At 33.0% G+C, this 27,969-nt stretch overlaps 1 protein-coding gene across 1 annotated transcript; it reads right to left on the reverse strand.

Moving 5' to 3' along the window:
- Nucleotides 1–686: 686 nt before the first annotated feature.
- Nucleotides 687–27,944, reverse strand: LOC129234508 (60S ribosomal protein L6-like). Its single transcript, XM_054868510.1, has 6 exons — nucleotides 27,840–27,944; nucleotides 27,321–27,607; nucleotides 26,093–26,236; nucleotides 20,190–20,238; nucleotides 13,352–13,539; nucleotides 687–898 (listed from the first exon to the last, which is right to left on the reverse strand). Exons 2-6 carry the CDS (start codon nucleotides 27,594–27,596, stop codon nucleotides 737–739), a joined length of 819 nt encoding a protein of 272 aa, XP_054724485.1. The 5' UTR covers nucleotides 27,597–27,607; nucleotides 27,840–27,944; the 3' UTR covers nucleotides 687–736.
- Between the last annotated feature and the right edge of the window lie 25 nt (nucleotides 27,945–27,969).

Raw genomic sequence — 27,969 nt, forward strand, 5'->3', positions numbered from 1 at the left:
ATGATTACAGTACTTAATTACTTCGAGACAATGGAATAAAGGCAAAGGAGCTAAGACATTAATGAAGGCTTCCTCTTTGCCTGTATGGTTGTTTATTTTACATAGCATTGAAATTGTAAAAGGAAATTTCAAGCTAGGTAAAATAAACAACCTAACAGTAAAATAAACAATCTTAGGAAGTTCATCCTGTGGTTAATAAGTAAGATTCAATACTTTGACGTTGAGGAAAAAAGATGCACAAATATGCGACAGTATATAATTGCACCTCATTAATTTAACATTATGTTTAACAGATAATTGGCGGAAAATGCGTAGGGAATTAGAGTACTTAATTTTGTAAATTTAAAAAAAAATTTCTTCATAAAATCAATTTTCCCTGATTTTTTGCTATTTTTTCAAAATTCCCTGATATTTCCCTGATTAGTAAAGTTCCCTGACTTTTGCCTGATCTCCCTGATCTGTCGCCACCCTGTTACATAACCTTAAGGGAGAGGCATGGAACGCATGAAAGGAAAATTCCAGCCATGTAAAATAAACGAAGCATCCTTAGAAAGTTCATGTGGTTAATAAGACTCGATGTTTAGACCTTGAGGAAAAGCAATATCTGATTTGCTGCCGGTAAAGCGTAGTCTTGAAGTCTAACTCAATAACACAGCGTAGTTTGAAGACATGAAGAACAAAGAAAAAAAATTTCATATGAGTCTTTTTCATTTTATTTATCTTGAACTTCGCAAATTTAGAACAACATTTTGTGTGGATACATTTTATTCTGTAGATAGAACAACGCTCGAAGGTAGTGGAACATAAATTTCCTCTCAGGATGTTTGCGGATGACATCAATGATCTGACGATCAACCTCTAGTTGATCCTTCTTGCGTTCTTCTGATACAGTGTACTCCTGGGAAGAGAAAGGATTTAAGTGAAAGATTTCCACATAACAATGTCCATATATCATTGCCTCAGAGCTACACTAAGATATCTAATGTCAGAAATAGCACTAAGACATCTTACTGTTGCTTTAGGCGACAATATGCCAAAACAGAGAAAACAATACTAATAATATTTTAGTGACAAAATTGTTAGGTATACGAAATATTCCATGAACAAATTATGTTGTGGGTAAAAAAAAAGGCACTGAAATCGATAGGCACTTAAAAATATGAGAATAGTTATTTCAACGGTAAGATTGCTAATGTTGGGGGTCATTGTCGGAGTCTGATCTTAAATCTCATTTATTGCTTCTGAACAGCCTTACATAATATTTTACTAGTCAACCTTCAACGAAAAAAAAAAAAAAAACACACAGGAGATTCCACTTGACAAACAGATGATTCACCAATGATATTTCGCATCAATATTTTATCATGCTTTTAAATGCCGTGAATATTAAACTCAAAATGAAAAAGGAATTTCTCTAACACTCAAGCTAACTGGTACAAACACAGGCACGCGAGAACTTTTAAGCAAGAAGAGCACCAATTGAGCTAATGTGCGATAAAGGAGTTACACCTACAGATATGAGTTAGCCTGTTTTCTTTTGTTGCACTATACTATTTACATTTTGATATGTTGTTGGACTACAAATTTGCTTTTAAGCTGTCAAGTCAACCGATTGAGTACCTTTATTCAAAGGCTCGCCTAAGCTAAGATGCGTTCCCCTTGATTCTTTAGTTCGATTATTTGCTTATACGTCCCTTAATGACAGAGTGAGTTTTGTTTACAATTAAAGATGTCTAAGCAAGTACTCTGTCAATGGTACTAAAAGAAAAAGAGAAACTTCTAAAGCGGTAGAATCCATTAATCCAAAATTGAAATGAATGAAGATGTGCATCTTTCCTGAAGAATTAGCTCTATTCAAGTGGTTACAGCAGCATCAAAATCATGTTTTCTATTTTTTTCTCCTAAAATTTTTGACTAAACTATGCATATCGTGCTTTAAAACTTTTAAGTTCTGTAATGTTGTCTGTTATATGTACACATTAGTTAAAATATTTCATACGTTTTAATATTAAAATGTCAAAAACCGAAACTAGCGGTAAGTCGAACTTCCAATAAGTCTAAGTTTTTTGTCGGTCTCTTTAGATTCGAGTTATACCGGATTGACTGTACATATAATTCAGACATCAAAGATCGATAAAAGCATAGACAACAGGGCGATGCCCGTGGCAAGAATTTAAAGGAAGTCTGCTGAATAAAAAAAAAATTCATGCCTTCCTCCCGTGTTTATGCAAAGTTCCCCTCCTAAGGCGGCTGTTTAAATAATTTTGACGGCAGTATGCATTAATCTATATCCATCTTCTTTGTACCTATACCTATTTCCAGTTGCCTCTTGTGTCACTCACCCTTTTACGCCAAAATTGCTGCCTTCAACAACTATCTACTTATACAATCCATCTCTACCTATTTTACACCCCCCCCCCCACCCATTTCCTAATCTAAACTGCGCTTTATTCATTTATCTAAATAGAGCAAAAAAAAAAAAAAAAAACCTCGTTTCCCTTAGTTTGTAAAAAAGAGCGTTAAAAGAAACTTCACCATTTAAAAAAGTACGCAAATATGTAACGAAAAATAGATACAGCAAAATATATGTGCTAAGAATTTAAAGGAAGGCATTTAAACCCCCCCCCCCCATCTGAAATGATCATTTTTCTTTAACTACTAAAATGCATACTAGGGTGGTCACAAGGTACATGGGGAAAAAAATTTTTCAACTAATCTTTTGCGGCACCCCCTAAAATGTGCCAATAGGCTAGAAAATGTGATTTGCAAAGTTTCAAGTCATTTCAATGATATTAACACGTGCCGCAAAGAGGCTTAAGTTACGAAAAATGGCAATTTTTAGCAAAAAAATCGTAGTTTTTTTATCTGTAAAACCAAAATTATTCATTCTAGAAACTTCATTCTGGTTTAATTTTATAGGGAATTTAAGTCTTATTTCATTTAAATTCTTGTAAAAATTGATTGAATATTATTCAGGATTTTCCAAGTCAGGTTATAGCTAATATCCTCAGAACGAAACATTATAATATCAATTGTATTGCTTCTTTTAGTTAATGGTTGTAACCCCCTTATAATGTTAAGCTATCAGAGCAAAAACAGCAATATTATCAGAAATATATGCAGTGAAATCCCGTTACAACGAATACCTATACAACGAAATAAATTTTGAGCTCCGATTTGATCTATACGTTGCTTGAATTTCATTATTACTAAAACCTCGTTACAACGAAGAAAATTTCTGGTAATTTGAAGTTCGTTGTAACAGGATTTCACTGTACTATAGTTATGTCTCTAAAACTCAAAGCCAAAACAAACAACTGCATGTAAAACTTATGAAATTAGCTGTAGAGGCCATAAATACGGAACGTTGCTTTCCTCCTCGGTGGTCAGCGTTAAACACTAGCTTAAAAATCCCAGTCTTGCAAGGGTTTTTCGACCCCCCCCCCCCAGAGAAAGGAAAAACTTAGATTCCCAGGATAGTTGGCCTGTGTTTTTAGATGAGGACTTGTTAGGGCTTTTGTTAAAATGACAGTCATTTTATGGCTCTTTTCTGCAGTACAAACCTGCGTTTTATGAGTACAGTTTGTTAAAGAAAAAGTTTTTGTATTTAGCTTGTTGCTACCACATCTTAGAAGTTGGTTTGAAAGGAGTTTTGATTTGCAAAATAGATACTTCCACTGGTCCTCAACCAGATATTTTTCAAGAATTTCAGGATGAATGATATCGATACGAAGCAATTCAAAGCAAGTATAGAAGATTAAAAACAAAATAAGCAATCAAGGTGAAATTTCGAGCTTTCTTTCTGAGAAATGAAAACAGTAGCAGATTAGGGATGCCTATAACAGGGTGGCGACAGGAACTGAAGTTCCCTGATTAAGTTCACCAAATTTCCCTGATTTACGTTACCAATAATAATGGTTTTCTTTCTTTGCTCTACTTAAAATCCATTGCATGTTTGTATAAAATGCAGTATTTTAAACGTTTTAAGTTGTGTAAAGTTGTTGAACTAAAAAAATATTCTTAAAAGATGCTACCTTTTTAATAAAATGATTAAGTAAAACATATCAAGTCAATTTTTTTGGGAAAAAAACCCCTACAAAACAGTATATTAAATTTTTCTACACGGAAAGGAGAAAATAAAAAAAAAAAAAAACTTTACTTCCAGAAACCACTTAGCATAAGAATTAAACTATTAAAATTACTCTTTTTTATTGAAAGTTCAATTTTAGCAATTAAATTAAAAACGCGAAGAAGTAATAACTTTTAAGCTTTTATAGTATTAATTCAAAAACCAAAGATTTCTTCTTGAAATTGTGATTACAGTAGGCTAATTACTTTGAGACAATGGAATAAAGGCAAAGGAGCTAAGGCATTAATGAAGGCTTTCTCTTTGCCTGTATGGTTGTTTATTTTATGAAGCATTGAAAGCGTAAAAGGAAATTTCAAGTAGGTAAAATAAACAACCTAACAGACACAGAAGCAATTTTTAACTTTATTTTTGAACAGATAATTGGCGGAAAGTGCGTAGGGAATTAGAGTACTTAATTTTGTAAAGCAAAAAAAATTTTTTTTTCTTCATAAAATCAATTTTCCCTGATTTTTTGTAATTTTTTCAAAATTCCCTGATATTTCCCTGATTAATAAAGCTCCCTGACTTTTCCCTGATCTGTCGCCACCCTGTATAAGAAGTTCATTGGACTTTTTAAAGTCCCTTATAAAATGCATTTTAAGGTTTTTTAAAGTGCAGATCCTAGGTAGACTTTCATTGAACTGCTTTTCTAAATCATGCAATATAACAGCCCCTTCCAGAGCTACTTGTACCATCTCTTGCGCCTAAGCAGAGGAGACGTTCCCCTATTATTTGTAATCATTATCTCGAAAATTTTAATTTTTGCAATTACATTTCTTTGCTTCTCACTGCCTCATATACCTACTCTTTAAAAATATATCCTCTCAGGGATAAGCTTTCCTTAATCGATTTAAAGATAAAAAGTATTGAAGATATTTGGTTGTTTATCAACAATATTTACGGAAAAGTACGGCTTATTGTCTGCGATCCAGTTTTGACCCCCAACCAAGATCTACAGTTAGTAAAATCTTTGGTTCAATACAAGAGTATTTATGAAGATGATCTAGGAACAGAAATACCTAAAATCATTAACCATTTGTAGTCCCTGAACTCAGAAAAGGTTGCATTTCCCTTTTTTGATGATACTTGAGGGAGAAAAATAAATTATCAAAACAAAGAAGGCTGCAAAATTAAAATCCGAAGTAGGAGATAATGAAGATGATTGTGATGATAGGGATACAAAAGCACAGCTCAATCTTAAAGAAGCTTAGTTTATTGCAGGGTTTCGCAACCGGTGTGCCGCGGCACACTGGTGCGCCGCGACAAGTAACCCGGTGTGCCGCGGTATTTTCGTAGTTATATAAAAAGAAAGGGCCATGATGTATTTTATTTTATACGACCGAATAGCGTTTGTATCGTTCTGTAACTTCTCAGTTCACCCTGTCGATCATGTGCCATAAGACATACCCAACAAGGGGAGAGGCGGGATTTGCTGCCCACCTCTTTTAAACTTCTTGTGATCCTATTACTTTCAGTTTTTGAAAACGGATTCTAATTTCCACGAAGTCAACTAATTAAACAGAATTTTTTCTGAATCATTCGCAAACGGGAGTATCGCCCGCTCTCCCAGGCAGGGATCGTGCCCTCCCGCCCAGAATTTTAGCCCTTGCTTTAGCTTTTGTTTTCCTATTTTCCAGTTCCGATACTAATTTTATTTTATCGTAGTTTCTCAAAGCTCGGTTCTGAGACTTTTAGCAAAATAGAAAATAAAAGAAAAAAATTGACTTGAAAAAACAAAATCTAGGACGAATGAATATTACTTTTATCTGTTGCAAACGTTGGCGCCAACGATCAGCCATATATTGCTTTTGAAGATTTTTTTGTTGATCTATAAAAAGCAGATCCGCAAAAAAGAAAAAAAAAATTTTTTTTTCAAACTTATGTTTGCTAATGGCTTTATTATTATTATTTATTCGGCTTATTTTAGACACAAATTATTCACGCTCAACAATCAGAAGTGATATTCTGGTTTGTCTTCATACGCTCAGTGTGTTTATTCGGATTGGCGCAAAACATGAGCTTTAATTACGAATGTGATATGGAAAAATTCTTGGTTGGAGAAGGCTCATCAGCTGCTAAGTCTGCGACTGCATGTACTGATACAGATGGAAATCCAAGTAAAAAGGCTAAGTCGCTGAGAAGGCAGTACAAGGAAGGACACCTCGCTTTCGGTTTTTCGTGGATCGGAGATGTAAAATCACCAAGACCTGAGTGTCTCATTTGCGGGGAGAAACTTTCAAATGAAGCGATGTTCCCTAGCAAATTAAAACGTCACCTGTCTACTAAACATCCTTTTTACTTAGGCAAAGACAAAGGTTACTTCAAGCGATTGAAGGAAGAGAACTCGAAGCAAAGTTCCTTCATGAAAGCCAATGCAAAAGTTTCTGAAAGGGCTCAAGAGGTTAGCTATAATGTTGCACGGTAAGTTGCCAATACGAAAAATCCACACACTATCGGTGAAACGCTTATTTTACCAGCGTGCAGAGAAATTGTACGGGGAATGCTAGGACCCGGAGCCCAGAGCAGAGAAGGAGGTGGCCCGAGTGCCACTTTTTGACGATACTATCAAGAGACGAATTGATGACATGTCGGGTTACATAGAAGCAACATTGGTAGAGAAATTACGATTAGCTGGAAAATTTGCATTTCAAGTCGATGAATCTTCCGACATCGGAAGCTGTGCACAACTCATAGCCACTGTGCGCTTTGACGGACGCATTAAAGACCATTATCTTTTCTGCAAAGAACTTCCTCAACGTGCAACCGGTGATGAGATATTCCGCGTTACAGATGAATATACGAAAAGTAACGGGATCCAGTGGCAAAATTGCACAAGTGTTTGCACCGACGGAGCTGCTGCAATGACAGGACCTATCATAGGGTTCCTGTCGAATATGAAAAATCGTAACCCAAGTGTTCAAACCATACACTGTTTAATACATCGTGAAGCTCTCATGGCAAAGAACTTAACAGATGAGCTGAAGTCGTGAAAATCGTGAATTTGATAAAATCGAGGCCGCTTAATTCTCGCCTTTTCTCCGTACTTTGTGAAGAAATGGGCGCAGATCACCACTCCTTACTTCTTCATACAGAGATTCGCTGACTTTCACGTGGTAAGGTACTATCTAGAATTTTTGATTTTAAAAAACGAAGTGCAGTACGCCAGTTTGATGCAAGACAGATATTGGCTGGCAAAACTAGCGTACATGGCTGACATTTTCGAACACCTTAACGAATTGAATCGGAAAATGCAAGGGCAAGGAGAGAATTTGGTTACATGCATGGACAAGCTGAACGGATTCAAATCAAAAATTCAGCTGTGGAAAGAAGAAGTACAGCGTGGCTCATTGGACATGTTCAAACGGACCGTCAACATGGTATGTGAAGGAAATGGAATGGAAGAAAAGCTGCTGAATGTGGTGGCAGAACATTTAGTAATACTTCAGGACAAGTTTAAACACTATTTCAAGAATACTAACACAGAACAGTATGACTGGATTCGCGATCCATTCTCTTCATCTGCGGATGCATCAGTTAAAGACCTTTCTTTGAAGGCGAAAGAAGAATTTATGGACCTCAAGAGCGACCGTACGCTTAGGTTTAAGTTGAGCGAAGTACCTCTAGGCGAATTTTGGTTGCTGGTTAAAAATGAGTATCCCACTATCTCTTGTCTTGCTATTGATGTGCTGCTACCATTTTCAACTACATATCTTTGCGAACTCAGCTTCTCAGCCCTCACACTTATAAAAAACAGCAAGAGATCATCGCTAAAGAGCCTGGATCAAGAACTTCGTGTAGCTCTATCCAGCATAGAGCTGAACATCAAATGTCTTTGCTCCTCAAGGCAGGCTCAAGTGGCTCATTTGTGTCAAACGGAAGTTAGGTGCTTGGTTTTAGTTTCTTACTTGCTTCTTTCTTGAAACATTTTTTGATAAATCGTTTGACTGCAGTGTGCACTTTAATGACATGTTTCACTGAAATGCTTTGAAACATATCAAGTATAATTTTCTGTTAAGTCTGATATAAGTAGTTTTGTTGTTCATTATCAACCTCAATACATTCGAAATATTTCTACTTTCTAAATAAATTTTAATACACTACATTAGTTATAATTGTTTTATTCATGTGAAAAAAAGTCCCCCCCCCCTCCCCATGTCTTTTTACCAGACATTTCTACATTACCATTGCGAAATTAAGTTCAGTGTGCCCCGTTGATCTAGAAATTTCTTAAGTGTGCCGCAAAGTAAAAAAGGTTGAGAAGCACTGGTTTATTGGACAAAGAAGTAGATTTTTTCATTTCTCCTCCAACTTTTTAAGATATACAATTTTTTAAAGAGATTCGAAATTGGTACAAAGTTTTTAAATACTGATCTTGATGAACAGTGTAAAAACCAATATTATATTAAAGCTAAAAAGATATTAAACAGTTAAAGGGTTGTCAATGGCACAGCTGAAACAGGTGTAAAACTAATTTCTAACTAACGACAGTTTCTATTATAAGTTATGTCCGAATGCAGGCACATTTTTCCATTCATCAAAATCTGTCATAATCGAAGCCATTACCACTTTAACTTCCCAATGAAAAGTAATAACATAATGATGTATAATTTGACAGTGTATGCAATAAAATGCATTAGATTTTTTTCTTTTCTTTTTTGTAATTTTTTAACACTGCTTTCTCTTCTGAACTACTTAGTTCCTTTATTTTAAATCAGCAACTTGTCGCATTTAATATTTAAAGTACCTCCAACTGAAGCCTTCTTGATGGATAAATTAAAATTAACCAAGAGCAAATAAATGTAATTGAAGATTGTAATGCTTTTAGGTATTTGCATGAAAATTCCTTATTGATATCTTCCACGACCTGACCTGAAAAATGCTAAGTTACGTTCTATAAATTTTGTTTAAAAAATGGATAAAATAATTCATCACTGTATATCATGCAATTCTTTTATGTTGCCTTGAGACAAGCTAACTAGAAAGAAATTAATCTTGCTCAGTTCTCCAAGGTGAAAAGATCACGAAATTTCACTATTAAAAAATCATCATGCAAGTATACTACCCAGAAAGCTACAATTCCAAACTTTTCTGCATACAAAAGGATTTTTACACAGTAGGTAGGGGAACATTAAACAATCTTACTCAGTTCTCCAAGGTGAAAAGATCATAGATATTTCACTATTATAAAATCATCATAGCAGATATCACTACGCAATAGCATTAAGTAAATATCCTTAATTTTGCAGTAGTTATTGAAGACTTTAAAGGAAATTATCTCACTCAGTTCTCCAAGGTGAAAAGATCATATGAGTTTCACTCTTATAAAATCATCATAGGAGATAATACTAGGCTATATTATTGAGCAAATATCCTAAATTTTGCAGCAGTTAATGAACAGTTTGAAATAATACTAAAAAAAAGGAAAAGAAAAAATTCACTGTACTCCCAATTATCTGTTCAGCCAAAAGTTTTAATTATTTAAAACTAAAAATTATGCTTGATTTTATTACATATTTCATTATTGGTACTAATGTATTAGTTTCTGTATTAGTAGAGTTTTGTAATTAAACTCGAAGTATTCTATATATCATTGTGTACCTTACTTATAGCCTCCTAATCCACTTTTTTTAGTGCTTGGTCATTTTTGGCCTATATGTGTTTTCCAATTATCTGTGTACACCCTTGCATTAATTAGCACAGATAATTGGGAGTATAGTGTAAATAATCTTATTCAGTTCTCCCAGGTAAAAAGACCACCGAGTTTCACTGATGAAAAATCATCATGGAAGATTATACTAGACAATGACGATTGAGCAAACATTCTACACTTGGTAGTGCAGTTATTGTTCATTAAAAAAACCCCTCATCCTTGTTACACTACTCATTTAAACAGATCGCATTTTCAGAGTCCTTCCAAAAAATTAAATATTTCTAAAGTTAAATATTTAATTCCATTGGAAAAGTCATCCTTTCTTTAATAACTGAACACAAATGAAGTTTTTTATTTCGCTCAACTCACTTCTTTTTAAGCTGCAGATCATGCAATTCTTTTATGTTGCCTTAAGACAAACTAACTAGAAAGAAATTAATCTTGCTCAGTTCTCCAAGGTGAAAAGATCACAAAATTTCACTATTAAAAAATCATCATGCAAGTGTACTACCCAGAAAGCTACAATTCCAAACTTTACTGCATACAAAAGGATTTTTACACAGTAGGTAGGGGAACATTAAACAATCTTACTCAGTTCTCCAAGGTGAAAAGATCATAGATATTTCACTATTATAAAATCATCATAGCAGATATCACTATGCAATAGCATTCCTTAATTTTGCAGTAGTTATTGAAGACTTTAAAGGAAATTATCTCACTCAGTTCTCCAAGGTGAAAAGATCATATGAGTTTCACTCTTATAAAATCATCATAGGAGATAATACTAGGCTATATTATTGAGCAAATATCCTAAATTTTGCAGCAGTTAATGAACAGTTTGAGATAATTCTAAAAAAAGAAAGAAAAAATAAAATTCACTGTACTCCCAATTATCTGTTCAGCCAAAAGTTTAAAGTCATTTAAAGCTAAAAATTATGCTTGATTTTATCACATATTTCATTACTGGTACTAATGTATTACTTTCTGTATTAGAAGAGTATTGTAATTAAACTCGAAGGATTTTTACAGTAGGTAGGGGAACATTAAACAATCTTACTCAGTTCTCCAAGGTGAAAAGATCATAGAATTTCACTAGTAGAAATTTCATCATGTAAGATTGTATGAGAAAATTTTTCAATATTATAAGAGATACAATTAAAAATAAAAACTTATTCTTTCGCAACTTCTGGTTGTGTTGGTGAGCTTTTTGCACTGATGAAGAGGTTCCATTGTAGCCTTGAAATAGCTATCTGCTGTATTTTCTCCAATATTTGTGCTTTATTTACGTTGTTTTTTCACCCTAATCACTTCATACGCGTGATTGGTAGCAATTTCATAGTTGGAAGAGAAGGAGAAAAAGCTCAATGATTTAAAATTTTTACCAGCTGCCAGTTCATATTTGTTAACAAATGTGTGTTCTGATCCGCGAAATTCATCTTAATATGATGTCGGCTCTCTGGGACATTTTTTTTAAAAAATTTAATATTAGTTTTCGTTATTGATTTGGGGTTTCTGTTATTCTTCATTTTCGTTTTTCTCGGCTTCCTTCAAAAAAAGTGACTAAATTCTGTTTGTAAATGTGTTCCCGGCTCTTCATTTCGTTGGTCGGATAAGTTTGTGGAATGGGTCAGCGCTGCATTTATGCTGAAATAAAATGAGAAAAATTATTTCTCGCCTGTCCAGTAGCAGCTTTACACTCTTGCCCCTGTATCCTACATCTACCGAGTAAGCTAGAAATAATTTTTCACATTCCATCTAAGCATTAACGCAGCGCTGGCCCATTCCTTCCAACTCTCCCTCAATTTTAAGAGATTTCTTTAAAGAGTAAATCGTAGTCTTGATTATATTTTTGCCGCAGTTGAAATTTTTTGAAGAGACTGCCATCATTCTGACGGAAAAACCTCCCGTAAAATTTTTTACACTTGAATAGTTGAATTGGGTAAAATAAATTCGAGATCCGTATCCATGGATCTACTTTTTAAACGATCCGGCACATCACTAGATTAGAGCTAAATAGAAATTTTTTTGTTTTCTTGCAATATGTAAATTTAAGAAAATCATAAACTTTAGGTCTTCTGTTTGACACCTAAATAACTTTTAATTTGGATAAATATTTTGTGGTACATGTGGTCAACAAGGGGTGTAACATGGTCTTGGATTTTTTTTTTGATTTTTCTCAAAATTACTAATTTTAAAAACTCATCTTTTTACAGTTTATTGTTACTACTGAGCACTACATTCCCTGAAAAAGACAGCTTTCACTTTTTTGTTTAACAGATTTTAGAGGTATTGAAAAAATGAGGGTTTTAAAGGAACTTTTACGTAATAGCAGATCAGAAAATTCAAAAAACATTCCCCACGCAACCTTTTAACGTTGTGCAGAAAGAATCGTTAAGCGCAATGCCATCCTGTCCTCACTTTATTCAATATCCCGGATAAAATGGCGACTCGAAACGCGAGTTTCGCTATATGACCAAGTTAAAAGTGTTCCCTGGCCACTTGTTTCAATTTTTTTTTTTTTTTGAATTTTAAGGTCTGCCATTACGTAAACAGTTCCTTAAAAACCCTCATTTTTTCAAACTCCTCTAAAATCTGTTAAATGAATAAGTGAAAGCTCTCCTTTTCAGGGAATGCAGTGGTCAGTAGTACTAATAAACTAAAAAAATTAAAATTTTTGAAATTAGCATTTGAGAAAAATCAAAAATGTAAAATTTTTTTACAAAAAGACTGGGAAAGAAGAAAACTAAAGCAAATATTTCAAAATGTTACATTTGTTTTTAAACAAGAAAAAATATCCTTTTAATTAAAACAAACCGCAATGAAATATGTTCTATCGTTCCTGAGAAAATGCGTTTTAAAAATTTTACGAAAATCCCAAGTAAGAAATCATGACGACCCTTTGGCGGCCTGCGATTTTTTGTGTGTATGTGTGTGTGGGGGGGGGGATAGGAGGAACGTATTTCTTAATCTTTTATGAATTTTAACATATGTTAAATTCAAAAAAAATCTGAGACCATGTTACATCCCTTGTTGAATTGACATAGATTCTACCAGATATATCCGGCCAAGTAAACGGGGCTGGTTTACACTTTCGGGTCAAGTCGGCACGGGTTGCCGTTCAAATTATATGAAATTTTTTTTACAATTGTTTTAACCAAAAAAGAAAACTATTAGAGGTACTGCAACTTGAAACATCGACTTTTGTTTATTTATTTATTATTATTATTTTTTTTTTTTTTGGGGGGGGGGGGGGAACCTTCGTGTAATCTTAAGTGACAGCGAATAATACGACGGCAAAAAATTCAACTATAGCAATTTAATTAAAAATAGAAAGTGATAACTTTTAAGTTTTAATCAGCATTAATTTAAAAAAGAGATGGGTGCAAAGTCATTAGTTATTGCTTTCTCTTTGTAGGGAATCAAGGTACTTCATTTTGTAATTTTTTTTTCTCTTCATTTAATCAATTTTCCCTATTTTTTTGTTATTTTTTCGCAACTCCCTGATCCGTAGCCACCCTGCATTTTCACTATGAACTACATCAGCTCTTTCCTGATTTGATAAATATAGTTACCTCTTTCTTGGTATCAAAAATCTCTTCCTCATCTTTCTTTGACTTTTTCTGGGGCTTCTTCCTTCTGAAATATTTGTCATCTACATGCTCTGGAATTTTAACATTGCTAATATCAAGCTTTGTAGATGTTGCTATAGTGTAGATCTGGTTTATTCTTCTTAAAGGACATCCATTCACCTTAAGTGGGCCTGAAATAAAAAACAACCGTATTTCCAGATTAGGTAACCTTATGAAAACAAAAAACAAGAGACAGTTCAAAGTTTCAGATGGTAAAAAACTGAGATTTCAAATTCCTAAATAGCAACTACACTAATTTGATGTACAGAACTTTTGCTAAGTTAAGGGTCCCCACTCCATAGATCTTAAAATAGAGTAGATGTGCCTTCTCCCTGCTTTTCTCCTCAAAATGTGTGTCAACATCAGCCGTTGGACATCACATGATCATGGGACACCCCTCACAAGAGATTCCTTTCCCTTATAGAAGAGAATCGCTTTTCACAGCGATCATTTGAACAATTAAGGGAAATAGAAGTGCAATTCCAGGTGGAACACTAGTGGCCACTTTGTCCGCACGTAACAACTCATGTGTTTCATTAAAAGTAATAATTTAAAGGTGGAATGAACAAAAAATTTTTTTGCTTAAGAAATCATGTATGGGCGTACTTTAGCAAAAAATGTTGGTCATTACCTTTTTGAGTTATCACGTTTTAATGAAATGAAGGACAAAATGCCAGCTTTTGCATGGAATGATCTATTAGATATTTTCCCAACTTTTGTGCAGACGCATAAACTTTTGTTTCAAGTGCTTTAAATACTAAGTATAATTAGATATCTTCAATGTTAAATATAAAAGAAAACTTTTTAAATTTTATTTTATTTAAAACAAAATTTTCAAAGACAGATAGATAAATAGATTCAATGCGTAATGTTTCAATTTTTTAAACCAGTGCAACAATTTTCCATAAAACCATATGTAAAACCCTAAATCAATTAGAAATACAAAAGTAAATAGAATCAAATTATCAGTTAATTTAATTAAACAGTATTTGCATCCATTACATCCCGGTAATTACCTAGTTAGTGTAACAAACACCAACTTTGGTTTGATCGTGATTTTTAGATTAATTTCTGAAACTGCAAAAGTGATCATCAGCTGCTTCTATTTTCAACATATGCTCATTTAAATTTAGAAAAACTTTTATTAGAAATTTTATGAGTACCATCATATTTTTTATATTATACTTCTAAACCTTTTTCACATTCGACTAACACACTCAGTTGTTCTGCACAAATATACATCTTTCGATGGTTGTAATAAGCTATTATATTTGAATGTATCCCAAAATTCTTAAATTTTATTAATCCTGTTTTTTGGTTTGTTGTAGTTAAGGCTACTTTACCGTCTCAGCTCACAACAGAGCGCAAGTTGCGGAAGAAAAGTTTCATTCTTCCAAAGCATCTTTGTTACGATACAAATTTGAAGGTTGTCAAAAGCAGCGCAATTCGAACAACTGAACTCTTCAATTTCAGTATGAATTAATAATTTTTTTTTTGGTACTTCGAAATTGTTTGAATGTTTTTGAATCCCAGTCGTAACCTAATCGCACTGAAAAACGTTTCAAGGTGATCCTGATTAAGCTTATAAGTCATTATGTAGATTAGAACTCGATTTCGGGCACTTACATACTTTTTATCTCAGCACAGTTTTCATAGAAATTATGAAATCTAAAAATCTAGTTTTTTGCACACATCCTATAATTAACATAACTTCCAACATATCAACTTCTTACAATGCATGCCGTGGGTGTATTTGTACACTTTTCCAACCAACAAACCATTAAAACTAATAACATTATACAGTCGGACCTCCATATATCGAAGTAGCAAATTGCCGGAAAAAAATTCGATATATAGAAATTTCGATATATAGAAACAATCTTATTTTATCATAAAAATATCCTAAAACATTAAAATTAAAACTAATTTTCGTGCATGAAACCCAACTTCTAATTTAAACGAGCATCGGATTATTAAATGAAAGTTAATAATCAAAAATAACAGAAATTACATTTTTGCTCCTTCATACACCTTCATTCTTCAGAAATTCAACTTGAACCGCCACATTAGGGGATTTTCGTGTTAACAATGTAATCGAGAGAAAAGTAAAAAATCAATCTACTTAACTTGAATGATTTTTACTGAAGCTAAAAATACTAGGAATGATAATCAAGAGACAAAAGGGATAACTTGAAACTGAATTTAGTGTTACTGGTTGCAACTAAGATTTGAAATAAACATGAGGGAATGTAAGAACTCCAGAACGGAACAACGACCCTATCTACACACCCCTGAATCCCCTATTCCTTATGAGTTTCGTAGCAAAATTTAGTGATCATAATTTTCTCCGCTAACCTTCATTTTTCATGAGACAAACAGTCTAAGGAGGAAAAAAAAAATCTACGAATGTCTCGAAAAAAAATTCGATATATAGAGACTTTTTCGATATATAGAAGCAATTTTTCTATGTAATGAACATATAAATTTGCTGGGATTTCGATATATAGAAAATTTCGATATGTGGAAGTTCGATATATGGAGGTCCGACTGTATTTTCAAATCTTTACTTGTAGTACAGGAAAAAAAAACTGGATTTACAAAAGAAAAACATAGGATTACAACAAGCAGTTAGTTTCAAAAAAGCAGGGCTGTGCATTTAAAAATTTAAGAAAACAAATGTGCACTTTTAAAATATTGTCTAATAATTTTCTGTAAGTCGCATCATTTAATATTACAGGGTGGCGACAGGAACTGTGAAAAAAAGTTCCCTGACTTTTCCCTGATTAAGTTCACCAAATTTCCCTGATTTAACGTTACCAATGATAATGGTTTCCTTTCTTTGCTCTACTTGAAATCCATTGTATGTTTGTATAAAATGCAGTATTTTAAACGTTTTAAGTTATGTAAAGTTGTTGAACTAAAGATATATTTTTAAAAGATGCTACTTTTTTTAATAAAATGGTTTAAAAAAAAAAGACAATTTTTTTTTTTTGGGGGGGGGGATGACCTACAAAACAGTATATTAAATTTTTATACAATGGAAAGATTATAGAAAATTAAAAAAAAAAAAAAAAAACTTTACTTCCAGAAACCACTTAGCATAAGAATTTAAGAAACTATTAAAATTACTTTTCAGTTCTAAGTTTTCAAACAGTATAATAATTGTTGCAAGAATAACAAGTAATAGTGAAAGAATAGAAGTAATGTAGTTATTCTTATATAACTAATTAACATATTTATGCAAAACAAATGAAACCATTTGACAACCATTCATAGAGAGCTTTTCTCTAATCATGAACATAGGTTTTAATGAATGAATACAGCATTTTAACAATAAAAGAATAAAGATATTTTCTTAAGTACACAAGTTAACTCTATTTCAAATGATTTGTATGTAATGAGAAAAAATCTTAGATTGCTTTTGTAACAAACAACTTTGAAATGCAAGGGAAAAAGAGGGAAAAAAAAAGCAATTAGTTAATTTCAAAATATATAAAAGAAGAATACAACTTGGTTATAAAATTAAGGAATCACAAAAGTCTGAAGAAAAGAAAACCTTTATAATCTGCGGTGACAACAAATAGTATAACAGCAAAAAACAAAGTTTTTTTAATTGAAAGTTCAATTTTAGCAATTAAATTAAAAACGCGAAGTAATAACTCTTAAGCTTCTGTAGTATTAATTGAAAAACCAAAGATTTCTTCTTGAAATCGTGATTATAGTACGCTAATTACTTTGAGACAATGGAATAAAGGCAAAGGAGCTAAGGCATAATTGAAGGCTTTCTCTTTGCCTGTATGGTTGTTTATTTTACGTAGCATTGAAAGCGTAAAAGGAAATTTCAAGCTAGGTAAAATTAACAACCTAACAGACACAAAAGCAATCTTAGGAAGTTCATCCTGTGGTTAATAAGTAAGATTCAATACTTTGACGCTGAGGAAAAAAGATGCACAAATATGCGGCAGTGTATAATCGCACCTCATTAACTTTACTTTTTTTTTGAACAGATAATTGGCGGAAAATGCGTAGGGAATTAAGAGTACTTAATTTTGTAAAGTAAAAAAAAAAAAAAAAAAATTTTCAAAAAAATCAATTTTCCCTGATTTTTTGTCATTTTTTCAAAATTCCCTGATATTTCCCTGATTAATAAAGTTCCCTGATCTCCCTGATCTGTCGCCACCCTGTATTAATCTTTAAAAATATTCTTTTGGAAGAAACTAACAACTTGCTGTAATATCTTACTTTTTCTTTCGTAAATTAATGCAGTTAGCTGCTTTTGCCGAAACTACATTAACTGGAACCTAAGCTTTCTTATTTTGCTGACGTAGCAACATTCAAAAATTTTATTTCAATAACTTATTCAAAACAAAAGTTTTTTTTTTTGTAGGCCTGAAAAGAGGGAGATACGATGTTCCTTGATCACATGATTCTCGGAAGAATCACGATGACCCCACTTTCTCCGGGCAAAATATGCTGCGCTGTAGGAGGGCTATCTATTCCTTTTAAAGATCTGTGCCCAATCCCCCCAAATCTTTTTTTAAAACAAGGCATACAATCACATACAGGGTTTGTACTCAATTTCAGAAATAAAATTATGGAGTTTGGAAGGAGTAAAATGAGATTTTGAAATAATGCTAACAGGTTGCACAGAAATGTGATGATATCATACTTTTTTTTAAACATTTGATCCCTTCCCCCTTTCCTAAGTGTCACACTTCACCTTACGCCTCTTGCCAAATATCATAAATTTTATAAACATTTTGTTATACTAACTGTGTGATGTCCTTTTTGTCACCCTCTCTCTTCTCCCTGTCAATTTCATGAACCTCTACCCCCTCAAGGCATGGCTTCACTTGTGGACAACAATTTTTACAATATAAAATCTGCTATTTACTAAATAATTGACATACTGACTACATTGAAATCGCCCTTGTGACGAAGTTAATTTGTCGATGTTTGAAGTATTTTAAGTTACTGTCATAGAGGAAGATTATATGGTCTTGAACTGAAAAAGGAGTTTTGAAAACAAAAATGAAAGAGTTTGAAAAGGGCCTTTCAATTTTTTTTTTTTTTAATGAAAGAGCATTTGAAGAGTTTTGAAGGAGCGACAAACCCTGACATAAGATGCGTTAAACAAACACTAATACAAACAATATTGGCGATAGAAAATTTAGAAATAACAATTAAGCGCATGACGAAAGTAATTAATAGTTTAAAATAGCTCCAATATTTCTGAGAGCGAAAAAGTTAATGTCCAACCCTTTTGGTGGCTTTTTGGATAAGAAGGGAAGGGAGGGGGATAATTGCTTCTTTTTGCAATTATCTATCTTCTCTTATTTTTATATCTAGTTCTAAAAATACTTTGGCCCAAAAATATAAAGTTTTTTCCCCCAATTTCTCTTGCTAAGGTTTCAAGGATATGAATTTGGCAAATTGCGGAGCAGATTTTCATATGGTATAGAGCAGGGTTGCCTAAATTATAGCCTGCAAATTGGATACCAAAAAATGAAAATGATTGCTTTTACCATGCAGGCAGGTCTATGTTTGTCCGCCTCCGCCCTCCATCATTCACCAAATAGACCCAAAAACTTCAGTTTTCTAATACTTTCCTGCTGGCCTTTGGGGAGGGGCCTTACAGATTTTGGTGCAAGGGGGCCCAAAGTTTATGAACCTGGGCCTGAATAAATCGATGAAAAGTCAGCAAAAAACTGCATTTTAGATTAAATTTACAAAAAATAATTTTGCTGATAAAATAATATCCTGAAGATAAAATTTGAAGGAACAAATTTTGCATTTTTCAAGAAAATAATTATCCAGGGGGAAAAAACACGGCACATTTTGTTGAATGTTCAATGGTTTGCACTGTATAACGATAGACATCCAATTTTATTTTTGAAAACTTAGGCAGTTAAAGAACCTTTATACTTCCATCTTGAAAAGGACCAAATATGGTGACTGCACTAAAAATTAAGATTTAGGTTTTTGAATTAGTGTCATAAAAATAATTACAAAATGCAAAATCCTCATTAATCATCAATTTAATTTGAACTTATAGCTTTTAGAACATTAGCGTCCAATGCAATAAGGATATGATGAATTTTTAAAAACAAAATATTTCATTTCGCAAGAAAAGTTTTAAATAAAAAATAAATAAAATGTGTTTACAGCACATTTTGCATTATTTTCATTAGTTTGCATTTGAATTAACATCAAATTCTGCTTTCTTTTTGCAAACTTAAGCACTTAAGGACTTTGCCTACTTCCGTCTTGTGAGTGACCAAATATGGGGTCTATGTATGGCTTACACATAACTGTATTGCCCTTCTGGTCAAAAAACAATCTTTCTTGTTATGTCTATCCTCAGGTGTATGCTTTCAAAACAATTTACTTTCTTCCACCCTCTTGAGTTTGTGCATAATTCCTGTTCATCCCATGATTTTTTTTCTAGGAACAACAGGGGGGAAATGACGACTGAGAACATTTAGGTCGCCACTTTTTTAAAGTAGGTGGCCACGTGGCCAGCGACGACCGTGAATCTTGACCTTACCAAATGCTTTTGAAAATTATAAAATTTGTATTCTATTAAAATGTTAAGATCAATTTGCATACCTTTAATAATGAGATTTACAATAGTTAATACATGTTAAATAACTTTTTTCAATTCATAGTTTGTAAGAATGCAAAAATTAGCTACATTAGTATCTTTTCTCATTTTGTACTTTTTTTGTACTCTAAAAACTGAAATGATTCAAAAACTCATTCAATGAACGATATTTCTTACCTGTCACAAGCAGCAATCCTGTATCCAATTGCTTCAAGAAAACAACTCTCTAAAAAAATTAAATATTACTGTTAAAAAAAACAACTATTTCTTAAATAAAGTTTGTATAGCAACATAAAAAAAAGAACACAACCAATGCTCTACAATACTCACAACCTGATTTGATTATCAAATGTGTAAAATAAATATCATTGGGTGAATCAAAAGTGTCACAAAATTAGAACATACTAGTACAGTAAATATCTGTTACAACGAACTGTTTCGCCTTGTTTTGAAACTTATGATAAAAATTTTACTTTTAATGAAATGACCTTTAAAAATATGGGCACAGATGTGATATACCTCCCCTCCCCCTTGAGGGGAAGTAAGAACTTTTAAGATTTTGCTTCTTTTACTGTATCCTTATTACATTCAGCACATGATGAATTTTAAAGCGATAAATGCTAGAGGTATTTGCCAACTTAAAGTGCAAAATCCTTTCCTTCAAAAAAAAAAAAAAAAAAAGGCGCTTACGTGCAATTTATTACAGCAGGAGAATTATGAAAGGATTTAATTAATTTCTCACTCTTCATTAATATTAACTGTTATTTACTTATTTCTTTTCTGTACCCTAAAATTAATACAACTAAAAACAGTTTTGGCCAATTTTTTAAAAAAAATCTCCATTATACCTCCCCTCCTAAAATTTACAAGTTTTGTTTTAAAAATGGGGGGGGGGGGGTACTTTCAGGATTTTCTGGCACTTTAAATCTTAAGAAAAATGAATTTGAAGAGCAACTGAGCAAGAGTGGCGACCGGAGTTGGCGATCGATGAAACATTTTTAAATTGTCACTCTTAGGACCAACTCCACACCAAGTGAGGAGTGGCTACCGCTAATCTTCAGCTTTAACTTAACATCAGGCACCTAGCAAACTCGCACAACTTTTCTTGTGGCCAGTAAAGTGACGTTCCTAAATTAAGAACCTTTTATAGTGTAATCTGGGGATAAATTTCTCGTACAAAAGAAAAAACACTTGGTGTGAAGACAACCATGACCAAAGAAAATAGCACTTCCTGTGAAGACGCGCAACCAACGAAAAAAAAAAAACGCCTGTGCTCAATATTTTCCTGTTCATTTTTTCAGAAAAAAAAAGTTTAGATTGTTAATAACAATAAATGCTTAACCTACATTCGAGTGTCAAGGTTTGCGCTTAAGGGCGTCTTTTAGGCAAATTTGAAGGAAATGGACGCAACTGCTGTGCGAAAAATTCGGTCCCAGGGACCCAGAAAACCCAAAAGATAAGAACCAGAAAAAAAAAAAAAAAAAAAAAATGGAGAAAATGCTAAAGATCTAAATACTAAATGCTTTTAAGCTTCAATGACCAGGAGAATCAACAGAAAGGGATTTAAATGGCCCTATCTCTTTATCTGCTATTCAAACACACCCCTATTGTTGACCAGTCAGTGGAATTTTAGTGATAAGACTGGAGCTTACAGTGAGTGACCTTCTGGGCAGAGCTCAGGGAGCAAAATATTGCAAGTTCATAAATAGCCCATTGTACTGTATTCTAAGAATAAGCTCTGCCCTCTACTTTCATCTTGAGAAAATTCCTGAAAACAGCAATAAAGACTAAAAGTAAGAGTGGTTCGGGGTTAATACAAGACAACTGTACAGTAAAAATATAGCTATTTTGCATTTATGTAGCCAGAATTACCAAGCTTTCAACTGTGAGCATAGTCTACAGGTGAAGTTTGCATTTTCTTGAAGCAACAAGGTTTACCATTTTCCTATAAGGAGAGAATTTTTTTTTTTCCCACTGCCATCCATGTTTGCATTCAGGTGCAAATCTTTTAACTTTTGGAAGTTATTGCATATATAAAAGAATGGGGGTTTTCTATTCTTTTGTTCAAATCTGACTTATTTAACAATCATGTATAGTTGTATCTGACGAGGAAGGGCAGTGTCATTAAGAGAGTTCGTGTCAATGGGTTTGACTGTATAAACAATTTTATATACATATATCAAGATGTTCTAAAACAGGGATCTCAACACTGCAGGCCCAGCATCCCCCATTGAATACTAAAATGACACAAGCCCCACTTTATACATATGTGATAATACAAGTACAATCCTCATTTGAAACCGAAGTTTGTAAGTACAGCTAATAGCTGAAGCATTGATGGGGGAGAGGGGGGGAATAATGAAAATAAAGTTTTCAAAAATTTTATGCACTTCTTTCCTTATGAAAGAAAGGTCCGACATCAAGATGAAATCTATTTTTACCAGTTTTTGTAACGAGCATAATGAAATACAAAAATTGCATTTGAAAATCAAAATTGAAGACATTGATGGATTTGTTTGTTGACTTGAACAGTTCACAATGCCCACATAAGTAAGACCCCGAGGTGGTGGGTTTGATTCCCGCCCGTTGCCCTGGTTGTAACTTCCTTTTCTGTGCTGTTAATCCTGTCCTACACTTTGTCCCTGCATTGTGTGTACTATCCGTCATATTGGACGCGAGTTCATAAATGGGTCCTGTGCAGGGTTGGCAAAAACCCGGGTTTTTTTAAAAAAGCCCATGGACCCAGGGTTTTTTGGGTTTTTTTAAATAAAACCCAAAAAAACCCAACTAAAGCTGGGTTTTTTAAAAGAAATGTGGGTTTTTTTGGGGAAAGGTGGGATACTCATAGCATATTGTAGCATAAGTATATGGACAAAGCACATAAATTGTCTTGATAAAAAAAGCTGGAAAATTCAGTGTTTTCTGAAGAAAGGTATAAAAAACGGCAAAATTCAAGAATGGTGAAGTTTCAGATTTTTTTAGTTTGCATGATTACCAACAGTTAAATCAAAGTTACTTCTTGAGTGATAAAATCTATTGTTTATTTGTTCGTTTTTAATTTCGACATTTTTTTTTTTTTTTGTATTTTACTTTATTGTATTTCATTTTGTTATGCAAAACTACTGTAGAACCTCAAATAGTTTAAATCCCTTTTTACTGAATTCCAGCTTAATCAAGACATTTCTTTGAATTTTATGTTGCCTGTTTTTCTATTTCTGTGTACAGAGTAAGAAATATTAAACTTTTTCGTAAGATAATGAAAATACTGTACATCCTATTCCGTTTTCTGTCTGACCATTTGTAAAACCTGTTAATTTCTAAAAAATATACCTTGTTTATTCGAGTTTTGTGACGTGTTGGTTTGCAGAAAATAATTCACATGAGAGTCTTTTAGCTAAAGTAGTATCCTTTGTACAATCTGAAAATATTGAGAAAATCTGACGTGACAGGACTTAGTCAAGATAATTTGAGTTCCTTATTGACCAGTTGAAGGAAAATGTTAAATATATTTATTTAAAATCTTTGAAGCATTTTTTAATGCCCTTAAGAGTTGAGAAATACTATTAAAGTTCAAAATTCATTTTTTATGTCCATTGCATATTGTGAAGAAGAAATAAAAAAGAAGTTTAAATCGTGAAAGCATTTAAATTAATTATTTTTTAAAAAACAGTTCTCAGAAAATTTTAAAAAACCCAAAAGTGGGCTAAATAATGGGTTTTTTTAAATGGGTTTTTTCAAAAAAACCCATTGGGTCCAACCCAATTGGGTCCAATCCGGCCAACCCTGGTCCTGTGTGACCAAGTACACGAACTCGAAATGTATGTTGTCAATAAATAAGTGTTTGCGGGTTCTCCCCCGAAAATTTTTGTTAGGAACTTTTTTTAGAGTCTTTGGTGATTAGTAGGACAGAAGAAGGCTTGGAGGCCTCTCTCTGGACATTTTTTGAAATTTGAGAATATGTATATTTTGGGAAACAACTTTGATGGCTTGATGGAAGAGGATGAGATCAGGGTTGTCCTATTTTGTCCACTCCAGAAAAAAAAAAAGCCCATCCCTGACAAAATGTCATTTTGAAAATCCATTTCATCCGATTTTTCTGTAAACTGAAAGCTTTTAGTCAAAATTTTGAAGCTTGAAAATAATAAATAATTATATTCTTCAAGTAATATTTTAATATAAAAATAGCATACTTAAATATATATTATATAAACAATTGATTGAAAAATATTTTAAAGTGAAAATGAAAAAATTAAGATCACTTGAAGTTTATGTAAGTGTTCAATTTTTCCCCCAGAAATGTTTCGATGTTAGAAGCTCCAGAAACGTAGTTTTAGATTAACTGAATGATGTTGAAAGATGAGGAAAGAAAGGACATGGGGGCTTTTCGAAATTTGAGTCCTGAAAATGAAATTCGATGGTTGGCCATCTTTGGTAACATTAAGGGAAGGGATCAGTACAGTAGCCAGGGGTCTGCCCAGGATTTTTCACAAGGTCTGTTTTTTGTGAAAAAATCAAATAATTTTGTGAAAAATGAATTAATTTTGTGAAAAATCAAATAATTTTACAAACAAAAAAATTTTTTTTGAGTGTCTTTCTCTTTCATGTTGAGAATATCATTTTGGGGTGTTTCTTTAGTATTTGGCGCGGGGGGGGGGGGGGGGGCATCAATGTCTCAGGTAGCAATATTTATCTACAATTCTACATTATCTTAAATTATACCAGAAATATTTCTGTACAGCATTTAAAATAACTGTATCAAAAAAAAAAAAAAAAAAGATGAGGGGGGTGGGGTTCAGCATTTAACTTTTTGACCCAAGACTCTTATAAAGCACAGAATTTTGATTAAAACTTATAAATTATATGATTTTAACAAAAATAAAAAGAGATATTTTGTTTATCTCTCAACAAAGCGTACTAAACATCAAAAAATCAGATTCCCATAGCAGATGCAAAGAGATCGCTATTCTCAAAGTGAAGGCATCAAAAGTATAAAAACGGCTTGTAAAAGAAATATTTTTTCATAAAATTATTTTAAAATTGCATTTTAGAGTCCTATGATAAACATATCATTAATATCTGGGGACACAGTTGAAGCAAAAAAAAAATTAAATCATAGATTCAGCATTTTAATTTTTGACTCATAAAAGAAAATAGAATTTTGCTTGAAAAAAGAACAAAATATGATTATCGTTTTGGACGTTCAAAGATTGTATTTTTCAAAATGAAGACATCTAAAGAAAAAAATGGCAAGTAAAAGAGTTGATTTAAAGTTAATCATCCTTGTTAACATCGTAAAATCAAACCCATATACATAATTTTCTCCTAAAATAAGTTAAACATTGCACAGCACCATAAAAACACAAATATTGACAAGCTTGTAAAATTAGAATATTTTCTAATCAAGTCATTATAAATGTTTAACACCATCATACTTTCCACCCACCCTTACTAGTACCTTTGCAGTTCTAAGTTCATTTTGCTGATATATATTATTGTTATTGTTTATTAAATCAGGAGCAGGGAGAAAAGTGCTTACCAACACTTTTTCAGAAAAGTTTCAACAACACTGCTGCTAATTAACTGTGATAAAATAAACAAACAAAATTATTTAAAACCAAACTTTTTTTCAGCTGTTAATTTCTTTCCCAGAAACAAACTGGCATTGTATTCATTTGGCAGTAGCAAATTATCCCTTGCAGGAGCATCAAAAGAGTGCCAGATTTTTTTTTCAATGTGTTTGTGTAAGCATTAAAAAAGGTTCCAAAAATTATCTCTTTAATATGCAGTGTTTAATATGCGTTATTTTGCTTTCAGATTTGCTCTTTCAATAAACAATTTGTGAAAGATCTGGTCTTGTTTATCAGAGTTTTGTGAAGGGTCTGTTTTGGTTGAGTTTTGGATGATCAATCGGGATTTTGTGAAAGGTCCAAGGTCCGGGATTTTGTGAAAGGTCCGTTTTGTTTGATCCGGATTTTGTGAAAGGTCCGTTTTGGTTGATCGGATTTTTATGAAGGGTCCGTTAACAGACCCCCGGTAGCTATTCCTCAACTCTTTTAAAAAATCAGCAGTATAAAACATACCTTGCCACGATGTCGACCAGCCAATAATATTAGAATGGTTCCAGGTGTTATGCTTGATCGCAAATAGCGTTTATGCTTCTTAAAAGGCACCATCTTTCTTGTCCTCTTCAGTTTAGGCTTGTCTTCAGTAGGATAAAATTTTTTCTGAAAATTATGCACTTAATCAAACTCAAGCATAGTATTAAAATAAAGCACTTTTAAATTTATTTAACATTACACCTTGAAGAGAATACAGAAACAGCATCTTTTCGAGTCAATGCAGCAATTCATTTTCAAAGAAAAAGCAACAGGTTACACCAACATTTAATAAAATGCTTAATCAGTCAATTTAATCCTTACTCAAATGGAGATAATCCTGTATAAAAAGTAGCAAATCTATTAGTGCCAGGGTTCACAAGTTCTTGACCGCTTTTGGCATACAAGTTTCACTTGTAAGTTTGGAATTTATCAATCCCCAACTGGAGAAGATGCTTTTTGTCGATGCTGAACCACATGAGCTATATCAGTTTTTCTTTAACCCTTCTACTCTTCATAAGACATCCAGAACTAAGATATAAATTCTGGGAACTTTAAAGCTAATGAAAACTCCAAGAATTTAGTTTATTTAAAACAAAGCTCATTTATCAACAGAGAAAAATATCAAAAAAATTTAGACTATTTATAATTAGTCTTTCGAAGCCCAGTGGCTCAGCAGCTGCACTTCACACTGACAACCCAACCGGAACATCTGCTTTGCACCCCAGAGCCCTAGATCAGGAAAACCGAGTTGCGCACCTCAGGCTTTGGCACTCAAGGGCTGTCGTGTCACAGGGTTTGATATTAGTCTTTAAGTACTAATCATCTTTAGTGTCACGTAGATGCTAGAACTTCTGAAAAAAGATACGTTTATAAATTAATCACAGGGATGTTAATGCATCTCTTATTTCCGCTGGTAGGAAGTAAGAGTACTTGGCAGTCGGAAACATAACTGTTAAGCCTTTCAAATAGTTATGTTTGAGTCGCGTGTGTCAGCATCCCTGTTGTCAAGGCAACAATAGCTTTGGTTTAAAATTGCTTGTTCGGAGGATTTGGAGAGCAGAGTTTGCAATTGTGAAAGAGCAGATAAAATTAGTATCCAGTTAACCTTATAACTATGTAGTCTAGTCTTTTGCGAGTATTCTTAAGTATAGCTACAGGTTTTTAGTATAATTTCAATAAGGCATGAGAATGCAACAATAACACTTCTTACCTCTTTCTTCAGTTTTACAATACGAAAACCTCCATTTTTTTCGCCACCAATAGGCTTTTTAACATATCTTGGCTTTCGCTTAGGCTTTTCTTTAGGCGTTGTTGATTTCTTAATTTTGTATAGACACCTGCGACTGTACATACTTGAACGGGAATATCGCCATACTCCACCCGGTAACTTGTAATTTCTTGGACAGCGAGGTCTTTTCTTTTTCGTTTCATCTTTAACACCTTTCTTTGCCACGGTTTTGGTGGCCTTTTTAGCCGTGTCTGCCATTGCTTTATTACCTACAGAAACAAGTAAGGAATCAATGCAATTACACTACATAATCAATAATCAGAACATGCGAGAATCTACGGAGCATTAAATTTTCAAACAAAATTAAGGAAGATGCTACCGTTAATGACAAAAAATAACTTCTTTAATGGATTAAAAAGATATATTGAAAAAAATTTATAAAATATAATTTAGTGTAATTATACCAATATTATGGATGTTTTTACATTGAGATTCGCTCACCTTATTTTACGTTCACAGGCGACATGAAATGTGGTATAGCAACAAATCATATTTCGAAATGTTGCCAAATACAATTTAACTAATAATTGATATTAACATTGAATTGATGTTAGAATTCATTAAAATAAGA

This window comes from Uloborus diversus, chromosome 1 (assembly GCF_026930045.1).
Source record: "Uloborus diversus isolate 005 chromosome 1, Udiv.v.3.1, whole genome shotgun sequence".
In the NCBI taxonomy this organism is placed as follows: Eukaryota; Metazoa; Arthropoda; class Arachnida; order Araneae; family Uloboridae; genus Uloborus; species Uloborus diversus.

Excerpts from the sequence above, each read along its gene's own strand:
- LOC129234508 (XM_054868510.1), bottom strand. The coding sequence starts at position 27,596 with ATGGCAGACACGGCTAAAAAGGCCACCAAAACCGTGGCAAAGAAAGGT. Across the intron at positions 26,237-27,320 it reads TTGTAAAACTGAAGAAAGAG|AAAAAATTTTATCCTACTGA; the intron begins GTAAGAAGTGTT and ends CATAATTTTCAG. Across the intron at positions 13,540-20,189 it reads AGGATTGCTGCTTGTGACAG|GCCCACTTAAGGTGAATGGA; the intron begins GTAAGAAATATC and ends TTTTTATTTCAG.